Source organism: Natator depressus, chromosome 9 (genome assembly GCF_965152275.1).
Source record: "Natator depressus isolate rNatDep1 chromosome 9, rNatDep2.hap1, whole genome shotgun sequence".
In the NCBI taxonomy this organism is placed as follows: Eukaryota; Metazoa; Chordata; order Testudines; family Cheloniidae; genus Natator; species Natator depressus.
In genome coordinates, this window is record NC_134242.1 from 2,039,083 (window position 1) to 2,052,073 (window position 12,991).

Genomic DNA, 12,991 nt, shown 5'->3' on the forward strand with positions numbered 1-12,991 from the left:
CTAAGCTTTGTATTCGCGGTAGGAATACAGCTTATTGCACTGAAACAGATACTAATCAACAGGTAAAATATATTTTTTTTCTAAAACCCACAATGCAGCACACGGTAATCGTGCCCTGCTATTTAGTTTGCTTTTCGTTTAGCATAACGGCAGAAAGCATATTGATACAACTGTGGTTAGTACGATGATAATTTGAAATTCTTGGAGATACTTATTTTGATGAGCAACAGAGTGCAGTGACTGAATACTTCACGGTAAGTATGTCAGTACCTCCTATCATTTACATTCAAACAACGGGACGATAACTATAATTGACCCCAAACAGAAACAATAGATGTTAACTGCCTCAACGTTTGGGGATGTTTGCTTCTGGATCCAACACACTTTGCTGTGAGATAGATTAACACTTGCCCCTTCTCCCAAAACACACACACACACACACACACACACACTTTCCAGGGGTTCTGCTCCAAATCTGGGTCCAAGCTTCTTGGCTTGAGCCCATTTCCAATTAAACAGCCCAATTGCAATACATTTTATATTGCAAATGAATACTTCCTCAAAATCCAATAGGTTTTTGGATTTCAAACCAGAACACTTCTTCACATGAGTCCACATTAAGGAGATGGCTATGACATATTGAGGGTATTTATGTTGCAATATTGTATTATTCTAAAAAATAACCCACAGACTACGAGATAAACTTTTAACCTGCTAACAAGTATGCACTTCTCTAACATACTGAACTTTCTCCAGAGTTACTGTCCAATGCTCCAGTATCACATCAGGCTTCCAAGTGCTACAGTTCTGTTATAATTTACTTCTGAAGTTTATATTTAGACTGTTTCTCATAACTCTGATAGTGTTAATACAGATGTGGAGTTATGAATGCATGATTCTTACACCACCTGTTAAACAGTGATCAAAACTTAAGTGAAACCAGCGTAGGAAAACTATAACAAACCCCTTGTTTCTAGCTTTGGAACAATGAAACACACAGGCCTACAGGCAATGAATACCCATTCTACTTTCCATTTACCCAATGTTTACTTAAAAGATGAGCTGTTCCATCAATTCATTATGTCTCCTGATCTGGTCATGAATATTCCCATAATCTTTTCCCAATATCCCATAAACCTCCACTGACACAGACTGAAGAAATTCTTTATTCAGGCGGCTTGAGAGACCCATTCATGCTTGTTCCCTTTTTATCTCCACATGAAATGATACCGCTGCCCACTCATTTTCTTTTCATTAATCCTCTGATACTGACTCTAAAAGGCTCAAAACCAGACTAATTGATCCGTAATTAGGATTTGAATACACAGTGAATACAGAAAGACACAGCCAAGGATAAGGTTTACTTTCGCTGTTAACATCGATTTAGGAAGGAGAACCCCCCCCCCCCCCCCAAAAAAAAAATATTCAGTCTCATAAAGACAGACTGTCTACTTACTGGTCCCAACTTTATAGCTACATTATTAACGTGCCTCACCAGTAAAAGCATTGCACGGAGTGCAATAGCAGTGCTGTTAAAATTGAAGCCAGTTACCTTCCAAGCAAAGCTGATGAGGTAGGGGTGAATAACTTAAAGCAATAAAACTGAAAGAAACTTTTCATATAATGCTGTAAGAGTAAGAAAAATAATCAGCTTTATAATCAAATGACTTTCTTTAAAAGAGGAATTTAGCTTTCCAGTGTAAGACATGTCTGTCATGACTGAAAACAAATAGTGGAAAAGTTTCCTCAGAAGCTAGAAATTTTCCACAGAGGTATCCCTGTAGACAAAGTTGTCCTGTTCACTAATTCTTCTCTTTGATGATATAAATCTATATTTTTCAAAATACATACATTTGACTAAATATAGGATCACTTTTGCCTTAATCTAACATTAAAAGCAACATAGCAAAACATCACTGGCAATGAGATTGCCTTCTCAGAATAATAGGTGCTTAGATGCTGTGTGCCACAAACTCCTAGATGGAGAAATGCAACTTGAAGACAGATCTACGAATTATATCCAAAAAACATACGCATGCACAGGATATTCTACACACACACACACACACACACACACACACAGAGTTCCTCCTCTGCCTTGGTGGGTCCTGCGCTTTTTGGTGGATTTGCTCACCCCAGAGGTTCACGGCAGCTCTCAGTTTGGCCGCTTTTGCTAGAGGCTCAAACCTGCTGTTCATTCAGCTAACCTCATCACTGGCCAGCATGGGGGAAATGGAGAACAATCCCCGCAGTCTCTGTGTCCCACCTAGTGGGTCGGGGACAGGCCAGATCCCTTTCCAAATTAGACCTTCCCTTCTGGTGTTGCTCACAGACCAGGTCAACTTCTCCTGTGTCCGATCAGGAGTTGGGGAGATGGGGGGAACCCAGGCCCACCCTCTACACCGGGTTCCAGCCCAGGGCCCTGTGGATAGCAGCTGTCTACAATGTCCCCTGTATCAGCTGTGCGACAGCTACAACGCCCTGGGCTACTTCCCCCTGGCCTTCCCCCAGCACCTTTTTTATCCTCACTGCAGGATCTTCCTCCTCAAGCCTGATCATGCTTGTACTCCTCAGTCCTCCAGCAGCACGCCTTCTCACTCCCTGCTCCTTGCGCGCCCCCTCACTAACTGATGGGAGGTCCTTTTTAAACCAGGTGTCCTGATTAGCCTGCCTGCCATAATTGATTCTAGTAAGTTCTTAATTGGCTCCAGGTGTCTTAATTAGCGTGCCTGTCTTAATTGGTTCTAACAGGTTTCTGATTGCTCTAGGGCAGCCCCTGCTCTGGTCACTCAGGGAACAGAAAACTATTCATCCAGTGGCCAGTATATTTGCCTTCGACCAGACTACTGTACCCCACTGGTTTGGGTCTGTCACAACACACACACACACACACAATATATATATATATCTATATCTATCTATCTATCTCTTACACACACACATATGAATGTATGTATAACAAGTAGTGCAGCAGCAAGAGGACTTGCAGGTAACCTTTCCCCTTCAACTAACTCAAAGGATCAGTTTAAATCTTTTACTACTAGACTATCCATACGGCAGCAGTAGCATGAGTTTCTGAAGAAGGTTGTCATCCTGGCCTTGGAATAATATTTAGGACTCAAGAAACCTCCTAGAGCTTGTCTGCTTGGGAAAGTTATACTGTTCTCTGATAAAGTGTGAATTTAAACTGCTATAGTTACAGCACTTTAGCTCCTCATGTGGACATTAAATACAACAGTGTTATAAGAACATAACATAAGAACAGCCAGGCTGGGTCAGACCAAAGGTCCATCCAGCCCAGTATCCCACCTTCCAAGAGTGGCTAATGCCAGGTGCCCCAGAGGGAATGAACAAAACAGGTAATCATCAAGTGATCCATCCCATCACCCATTCTCAGCTCCTGGCTGGGAGCATGCGTGCGTGTCACTTTCACACACAGAGTCATTTTTTCTCATTTTCCAAAGCTTAGTTGCTCTGGAAGGGGTTTAAGCAAAACTGAAAAAAGTCACTCTTATTCCAGAATAAGACAGTGTCCACACAACGAGTTAAAGTGACATAGTTATACTGCTGTAACTATACTAGTAAAACTCTCCTGTGTAGACAAGCCCTTACTCTTTATTGTATGCCTTTGCTCCCTGATTCTGAGATGAATATGAAGGGAAAAAACCCCTCAAAAACTAATGTTTCTTTTAGTCTACAGATGGACAGTTACATTGTAGGAAAGGGGCCAGAGCTGTCTGTACTTAGTGAACTAAATCATAATACTTAGGACTTTACAAACATTAAGAAGGAATCCACACAAACATCTCTGTCTTGTAGGAAGCAGTTAGTATTCCCATTTTGCAGATAGGAAAACTCAGGTAGAGAGGTAAAGTCATCTGCTCAGAAATCACACATTTAGATCCCTGTTTAGATAAGCATTTAAGTACATTTAAGTGCTTTCCTACGTAAAAGACTTTTCTCATTCAGGGCCTTAGAGGAACGAGCACAAGGCTGGCAGAAAACCTTTTGAGTTCTAATGTCTTCTCTGCAACTAAGATATGCTGCCTCCCAGTCTTACAAGTTAGACAATGGGAGATGGTCATTAGTCCATTTCCTTGCCTATACAGGATTGCTCCCAGCAGGATGATCTCTGGTTCTTTGTTCGGGCTACTTTTAAACAACCCAAGAAACTGGGGCATCGAACACGCTATAGGAATCTATTCTGCAGACCAACACATCTCTCGGTCAAAAGTTTCTCCTGTCCTTCAGCCTGAAACTTTTGCTCAGTATCAAACCATCACCTACAAAAAAAGTTTATTCTTTAAAAAGAAGAGGAAATATTTGCACAGCCATGACATATGCATGCCTTAACTGAGTGATCACAAAAGGCAGGCCTCTGACCCTTGCGCTTCATTGCCCTCCTCCCTCCCGTTTTTGGTGTATGTTGCATCCTCACGTGTCCGTCAGTCTATCATTCAGGGTTTGAGTCTACAGTCTGATTGGCATGGAGCCCCACCGAAGTCAATGGCGCCCATTTATAGACATCGAATTGCAGGATCGCGGCCTGAGATTATAAACTCCTTGACGATAGGGACCTATCCTCTATTATAAACTTCGACCAAGCACCTAGTAGACTGGGGGCACTATAAAACGACACTTATAATCCCTATAAGTTCTGGCTTCTTGTACTTTGTTAAATAATTCCTCTCCTTTTTGAGTGTTTACACCCTTCTGATATTCGTAGGTTTTGATCTGTCCTTCCTTTTATCTGGCGCTTATATTTTAGTTCTTTTAAATCTTTCCCCAAGTCAATTTGCTCCATTCTGTTCCCTGAATTCCTTCTACACAAGAAGTTAGTTTGCTACAACTCCTTTACGAAAATCTCTGATTCACTGTTATGAACACATCATCTTTCCTTCAGTAAGCAAAAAATCCAGTCTATAGTCAGACTGATTAGCACGCCCAGCATCATACTAACTAGCACATTATCCCAGTTACATATACAAAACCACACTGAGCAAATATAAAGGGGGCTAAGTGAAACAATCTCTTCTTGATTCAGCCCTTTGTGCCACGTTCTTCCATATTCTATAGGACCACAGAAAACTCCAGTTCTTGCTAAAACAATGTGGGGGAAGTGTTCTAAAGATTGTCCAAAAAAGTCAACTCCCAAAACAACCCCTACACCCACAAGTTACAAAACTTGCATCAACATGCCTTCTCCCACCTCACAAATCTCGAAAGGCTAAGAAGAGCTACTATAATTTACTGATCACTGCAGGGTCATGTCCTGCTGAATGTTAAAAAATTCTTTGACATTGGCTCATCACATTTTTTTGCCAGTTTCCTCTTGCTCACATACCATATTTTGCTCTGGATGTGTCCGACGGGAAAGCTAAAACTAAGAAAAAAGGAAAAACCACCCAGGCAGCCCTTAAAGAGACAGAACATCGTTTATCACCTGCAAAGACAGATTTATAAGAAGAGGGCCCCCTCTGTTCCTTTAAGACTGGAAAACAGATGGGAAGTGAATGGACAGTCAGAGGGTCAAGAAAACACATGGGAGGTGCTGCTTGTCTGCTGTATGTATGTTCCCAGCATAAGAAAGAGGTCAAGATTGTAACTGCATGGCTGGGTGCTGGAAAGGCCCTTTCTTCAAGCTGTTACAAAGACAAACGCTGTTCCTCATCCTGCTGTCAAACTGTTATAAATATTGGTTTGTCAAAAGCCCTTCAGTGGCTGAAGTTTTTTAAAAAAGGCAGAACAGCAGGATGAATCATGTGAATGATTCTTAAACAATTAGCTCATTAGTGTAATAAAAGCACTGCAGTACTGGAGAAGTTTAAATGGAATTTATAATAGTTCATATAGTAAATCCATGAATCATTAAAAATATACAGACTTAAAATGCAAGCTTGCAGAAAAGCTAGTGTACCACTTCGTTACTGGTAGCCAACATAGAATGAACAAAGCTGCTAACCAAGGTAACACCATAGTAAAACTAACATTTACGGTTATCAAATATGTTTCTTAAATCTACTGTACCATGCAATAGATGCGAATATATGGCAAGATTAAATGAATACTTTCTGTAAATTTTGAACTTCAAAGTATATTTATTGGGATTGGATAATCATGACACAAAAGCGTTAATCACATCTGTGTATAAGACTTGCTTTACAGAGCTAGGAAGATAAAAACAGCACTGTGATGTTTTACTAGCTGGAGCCCAGAGCTACTGGCAAAACTTAAGCATGTTTGCACTAAATCACTTTTCCAGCCCTTGAAAACAAGCAGTTCATTTTGGGTGCTGCTAGAATCCTGGTATTCTTGGTGGTATGGGGAGTGGTGCGAGGAGGTACTCTGCATGGCTGATGGCACAAGTGAGATGCTATTATAACGATGGATATTGATCTTACTTTCAATGGTTAGCATCTTCTTAGAACCCTAAAACAAAAGCAAAATATTTAGCACATCCATTTTATATATCTCCAAATATAGCCAGATCTCCAGGAGTTGGTTTAACACATCCTAGTTTTATGGACATGAGCTCTTCTATGACCTCCTGATAGTGAACTGACCAAGTACTTTGTTTAACTAGACCATAACAGGAAACATCAGGGGAGCCTGCTTCCCCACCACAGAGAGAGAATCTGTTGGTCTTTCTCTCTTTTCCTTCCTGTTTCAGGGGAGGATTCAGCCAAAGGAAATTTAGAAACCCCAGCGTGTATGGTTAACGTGCTATAAGCCAGAACCATGACACCAGGTCAAACACTGCAAGAAACTGATGCTAGGAACAGAGTCTGGATAGAAGATGTTAATCATCATTGCTCAAATCAATCTAGCTATCAGCGCTAATGAGACTTTATCCTCAAATCATATTTGAGCAAAGTTATCAACCGCCACTTAAGAGCCCCACCTTTACTTCATGCTAGGGGATGGAGCAAAACCAGCAGTCAGAAAGCCAGCTTGTCTGAAGACATTAAAGATACTTTCACAAGTACTTAGCATTGCCATTTTATTTTAACGTTGCTAAAAATGCTCTTCGGAAAAAAAAGACCCCCATAAAACATGAATTGTGCATTGTACTGATGAAAGTGTAGGCTACTAATTAATCAATGTCTTGACCCACACTGGCCCGAGGTCTGCACATGAGCCCGTCTCAACTAATGAAACTGTTTCCAGCAACACATTTTCCCCTCCCCAATCAAACAGAACAGAAGCCGACTGTGTTTCTCAGAGTAGTCCCCAGGGCTCTACAGACTGGCAAACATGAAGTTATCACCCCATATCTGACAACGCAGGAGCATAGTATCAAAGCTGAGATAGCTAGGCGGAGGTGAAAATGACAACTACTGAGACTTTTGACCTGACACTAGTTATGTTTGAGAACTTGTCAGGTCCCACATCCCTGTAAAAGGGAAGGTAATTAATGCCACAGCACTACCATAAACAGCGCTCAGAGCCTACCACAGGTTTCAAAATTTTCATTATGTATCGGATTTCCAATTAAAACTGTCAAAACGAGAGACAGAATGGAGCACACAATAGATGTTAGTCACATTGCTTAATGCATGCCTGGAAGGTGCCCAGATGTACAGTGATGAGGAACCAACACAGAATAGAAATGTCTTGAATCAGCTCTACAATCAGGCAAAGATTTAATTGTGGAAGGAAACCTGTCATTTTCATTCACTGTATCAGAGCAACATGCCCGTTAACTGGAGGGAGTAGGTGAAAAACAAACTGAAAGCAGACCATGAACGCTATGTGATGACTCATCCAAATACATAAACGGTTTAAATTCCTCCAGCTGACGCACAGACAACTTCTGTGACTAACCATATTACGAAAGAAGGAAAGGAGTACTAGTGGCACCTTAGAGACTGACAAATTTATTTGAGCATAAGCTTTCGTGAGCTACAGCTCACTTCATCGTAGCTCACGAAAGCTTATGCTCAAATAAACTGGTCAGTCTCTAAGGTGCCACTAGTACTCCTTTTCTTTTTGAGAATACAGACTAACACGGCTGCTGCTCTGAAACCTGTCATATTACGAAAGGCAATTACTTGTGTAAATCCCAGAGCAGAAATATGAATATTGATCTTTATAAAAACCAAAGTGCTAGAAATTGATACATTTTGGTCCTCAAACCAAAGGAGGATTGTACTCAATAGTTACTTGGACCACAAACCAGTAAAGCCTATCTACAACAACATTTATGTTATAATTTCAGACAGACATCTTCTCTTTTAATGATGAAATTTAACAAGAGAAATGTTTAGAGATAGGACTGATACCATGATTCATCTCTGCTTGTCAGGAATACAGATTAATTGCTCAAGTCTTCCTGCTCTGAAAGAGAAGATGTTACTTTATTCTTCATTTTCATTTTTGTTTGTATTGTCATATTAATTACTATACTTCTCTCTTTTATTTTATATTGCCTTCCATCTTGGAAGCTAGGTGAAAAATCACCGTCACCATACTAACTAAGCTGGTAAAGAAACACTGATGACCCTAATTTCTTAGGTCTTTTAGGGTCTGATTAATATATTTCACAGCTTGGTAGTGGCTGATTCATCTTCTTTTGATTCATCCACCTGCAATAATTTTGCATTTCTACAAACACTACTACTTCTACATGAAAATCCAATTAATGATGTATATGGTATCTGTACATATAACTGATCAGTTTTTTTTAAACTAGCACCCAGCATTCTGTTTCCATCCTTGTAACGTGCAGTACATTTCAGGAAGAGATTAAATTTAGTAAACATAACACCAGAACAACATGCATCAAAGGGTAGATCACTGGACTCGGACAAGATTAATAGGCAGCAAGCATGCCTTCAGTCCTACACCGATTTATCATTATCTTTCTATGTTGACTTTAAATGATGGTTTTGGTCTGCGAAGAATGTGCTAAACTTTGTGAGGATCTGTTTTTGAACCTGGATATTAGTGCCTGGCTCTTCATCAATAACATTAAGAAACCACAGCACTCCGATCTTTGCCATCTGGGATTTTGAAGTTAAGAAAACCATCGCTCCATCAGAGGAGGTTTACAATTGATGTATGCTCTCCCTTGAGGATTACTTCCCTCTTTGAGAAGACGCGGCTCTTTAAAGCCCTTTCTGCCATGACACAAAGCAGGAGCTACCTTATCTGCACTTTGACACAAACAATCCTACACATTCCTCTAGCAACTGCTTTAATTTGTCAGTTTCACACAGCTGTCCAAAACAAAGAACTGTTAAATTCAAGTTGCCTCCACTACCACAAAGTACATTTGCTTTAGCTGGGCTCATGCACTGGGCTACACTGAATTAAAAATAAGGCAAAGGTGACTAGGTACAAACAACAGCTATTTGCTCTATAACTGAATAGAACAGAGTAGGAACACTAAACAAAAATAGCTGAATACATTTTAATCCTAATGATAACAATCATATTCAGTGTGCATGTACAAACTATACATACGCTGTCTGTCTGTCTGTCTCTCTCTCTCTCTCTCTCTCTCACACTCACACACACACACACCCACACCCTCCCCACAATTCAGCATGCATCTGGGGAGGGTTGAGAGGAAGCAGGTCATGTTGCCTCTAACATTTCCACCTTATCAGATACAGATGGTGAGGTGAGCATTCAGTTTCTGGCTGAGACTGGGGCATAGATGAGGGTGCATAAATAAGGAACAAATCCAGAAAAGATAGAGGGGGGAACGAGTGGAAGATAACAGCCACCGTAACTGAGGGCATATACTGACTTGCATTTGCAGGTCTTTTTAGAGTAGCAGCCGTGTTAGTCTGTATCCGCAAAAAGAAAAGGAGGACTTGTGGCACCTTAGAGACTAACAAATTTATTTCAGTATAAGCTTTCACGAGCTACAGCTCACTTCATTGGATGCTCAAATAAATTTGTTAGTCTCTAAGATGCCACAAGTATTCCTTTTCTTTTTGCAGGTCTTTTTAGTTCCTCAGCTGCCTTAGATGATCAGATAGCAGGGATAGCCAGGACTGCTGTTGGATCTGCACCTGTTCAGAAGGTTACAACGCTTTCAGATGCAGATCTCACTACTATTATCCTTGCCTTTGTCACTTCAAGATTCGACTACAGCAATGTGCTCCTTATGAGGATATCTTAGGGCCATTAGGAAACCTGTACACAATGCAGCTGACCCTTGTTAAGTGGTGTAGCTAACTGGTTGCAAAGTTACCATCCTGTCTTCATTCACTTCTCTTCTGAAAGCTCACTTCTTCCATGATAATAATTAGTTCTAAAGATCCCTGTATGTGCTTCCTTCCTCTGGATTTCCAAGTCCACGTCTTCTCCATGTCCATCTTTTAGAGTCCTTTCTGGGGACTTTGGGACCCCACAGTAAGTGCTTACAGAATTAGACCCTTTACCTCAGTCTTGCAGAATCCAAACATATTGTTGGCAATAAATAAATGTTTTAAGCACCAATATAAAATGAAAATTGTGGCCAACTCTCTGTAATCGGCATTGGTTATCTATCGGTTTCCAGGTGGAATTTAAGGTGTTGGTTTTACCCTAGTGATCTGGAACCTTCCACCCTGAGAAACTACTCCTCCCCCATGGTTGTGACCAGTAGAGCTGCTAGAGTTTTATCAGTCCTTGTCTTTAAAAGATCCGATTTAGAAGGAAAAGAATCTGGAGGAAATGGAGTCAGGAAAGCCAAGGGAGGACAGGATTTTAAGGAACATATGTGATCAACAGGTCATGAGATCTGACCAGGAAGAGGTCATTAGTAACCTTGTAGTCATCTCAGTGGAGTGAAATACAAATATGGGATAGTCAGCTCCAAACCATAAAATTAGTTTCATGCAGCATTTTCATTCTGCAGCTCATAACAATGAAGAAAATAATGTCACCATGCAGTACTATGCTACAGCTGCCCCCAAATTACTGCTAATGGACTCTGGCACCAAGATCCACTTAAATGCATGACATTAAAAACTGGTGTGTCTTTAACCACCCTTTGTTCTACGCAGACATTCCACAGACACCAGGAACTCCCTTGTTTAAGTGGAATCTAACAAATGGCCACATATTACCAAGAAACTCCAAATACTGGTTCCACAACACTCTCTGTATTTCAATTACCAGTCTAATCTGGGGAGAAACTGTACACAGATGTGCAACTGAACTACGATGGCGCGCTAAGGATGCCCAATATTCAACCAACATCAATCAGGCACACTAAAAGGACACTTCCAAAATAAAATGCAACAGAGGCTTAAATCCAATTCTAATGAATTCATAACACACTAAAAATTTAATACAGTGACTTCAACAGGTAACAAAACCCAGTGTTAGCCTTAGATATAAAAAGCAGAAGAGTTTTTTGGAACACTAGTTTAGTTAGTCTTGATACACTTTGAGCTTTAGAAGAAAATAATTACAGCTAATTCTGTGCACCAAGATTACATTTTAGAACTATGACAGAATTTAAGAAAATCACCCTAAGGTAGGAATTTCTTTTTGTACACATTCAACTGCCCTCCTCCGTTTCAACAGGCCTTTGTGTAGAAAGAAGTCCTAACTAGTCTGACACCTGCACAGGTGTCAATACTTTATGTGCTGACAAACTGACTTGGGGGCTGACCACTTAGTCATTTGAGAGTCACGTTTCCCTCAGTATTCTGCTGATCCCTCGCCCTCCTACTGTGCTCCCTGCCAACTACTCCCATTCCACAAATAGGATCTGCATGGGGTTTTGTTTCTGTTTTTGGGTTTGTTCGTTACAATACCTGAATTATGAGGGAGCAGAATATTGGATGAATAGCACACACAGAACTGTGGGAAGAGGCTTTGCATGTTAAATAATTCTTACATGCGCATATTCTGTGCAGAAACTGGATTTTGAAGAAAAGTGGTCTGAGGTTTTTTAAGCAGCATTCATAGTTAAGCTCTTTAAAAGAAAGGACACCCTGAGATCTATATTAAGTTTCTTGGAGCAGAGACCGGACTGAAATCTTTACACTACCGAAGTCAATAGCAAGAGTCCCACCGACTTCAATGGGGCCAGGGCTTCACTCCGTATCTTCCTGTTTGCATTGACAGCACTTAGCCTGTTGTGGGTGCTACTACAATATACGTCCATAGTCGCTTATGAAGCTTCAGAAGTGGAAAAGACCTTATGAACTGCTCTGTGTGGTTATTTTCCAAATGATTTGCAAGATTTTTTTCCTTTCGATTTATAATAATAGTTACTTATTGACATTGCTTTGTAAAGCCAAACCTTGCAATACAGCTGTGGTTAAGAATATAGCCATGTAGCTAAGATAGAGAAAAAGCTTCACCATCATTTCTAAGCAATGCAAACTGCTGAGTAAGAAAGAGTAAGAGAGTAGAAAATAAGAGGCAAGCCCAGACAAGTGCTGTATCCTCCCAAAGGAAACAAACTTAACATCCGAGAAACACATGCTCGCTGCCTGGGCAGCCAAGAAACAAATGCTTGCTGCATGGACAATGTGCAGGCATCAAACAGTGAAGAATAGTAAACAGAGACTGGACGCCTGGCATGGCACGACTCCTGCTTGTCGATCCTTCTCAGTGCTGCCACAAAGGCCAGATGTTGCCATCTTGTGTTAGAAAGCTGTACAGCAACTTAACTGCAGCATGAAGTTCATGTTATTCAGGAAATTTACTTTGGCCCTTTATATTTTGAATTATTTTGACTGAAATTCTAAAAGAAATCAGTCAGACAGAGTGGAACTCTCAAAACAGTTAAATATTTCTGGGGCCCACTTCATTGGGAAGCTCAACAACAAAGAGCATCTATGTCAGGAAGAGTTTTGTTGGAAGATGAAAGCCACCCTCACAGCATTAATATTCTGTACAGGTTTCAGAGTGGCAGCCGTGTTAGTCTGTATCAGCAAAAAAAAAGAGGAGTCCTTGTGGCACCTTAGAGACGAACACATTTATTTGGGCATAAGCTTTCATGGTCTAAAACCCACTTCATCAGCTGCATGCAGTGGAA

The 12,991-nt window shown here is 40.6% G+C and overlaps 1 protein-coding gene across 5 annotated transcripts in view; it reads right to left on the minus strand.

The window, feature by feature from the left end:
* The window catches only part of OPA1 (OPA1 mitochondrial dynamin like GTPase), an 83,696-nt gene that overhangs the window by 7,979 nt on the left and 62,726 nt on the right, over positions 1–12,991 (minus strand). Inside the window, exon 29 of one of the 5 annotated variants that reach the window (XM_074963328.1) lies at positions 6,407–6,429. The exons of the other annotated variants lie outside the window; for them this stretch is intronic. Within the exon in view, the coding sequence (XP_074819429.1) occupies positions 6,422–6,429 (8 nt within the window). The 3' untranslated portion in view covers positions 6,407–6,421. Of the gene's footprint in view, positions 1–6,406; positions 6,430–12,991 lie in introns of those variants that run through there. 5 annotated transcript variants of the gene reach the window in all.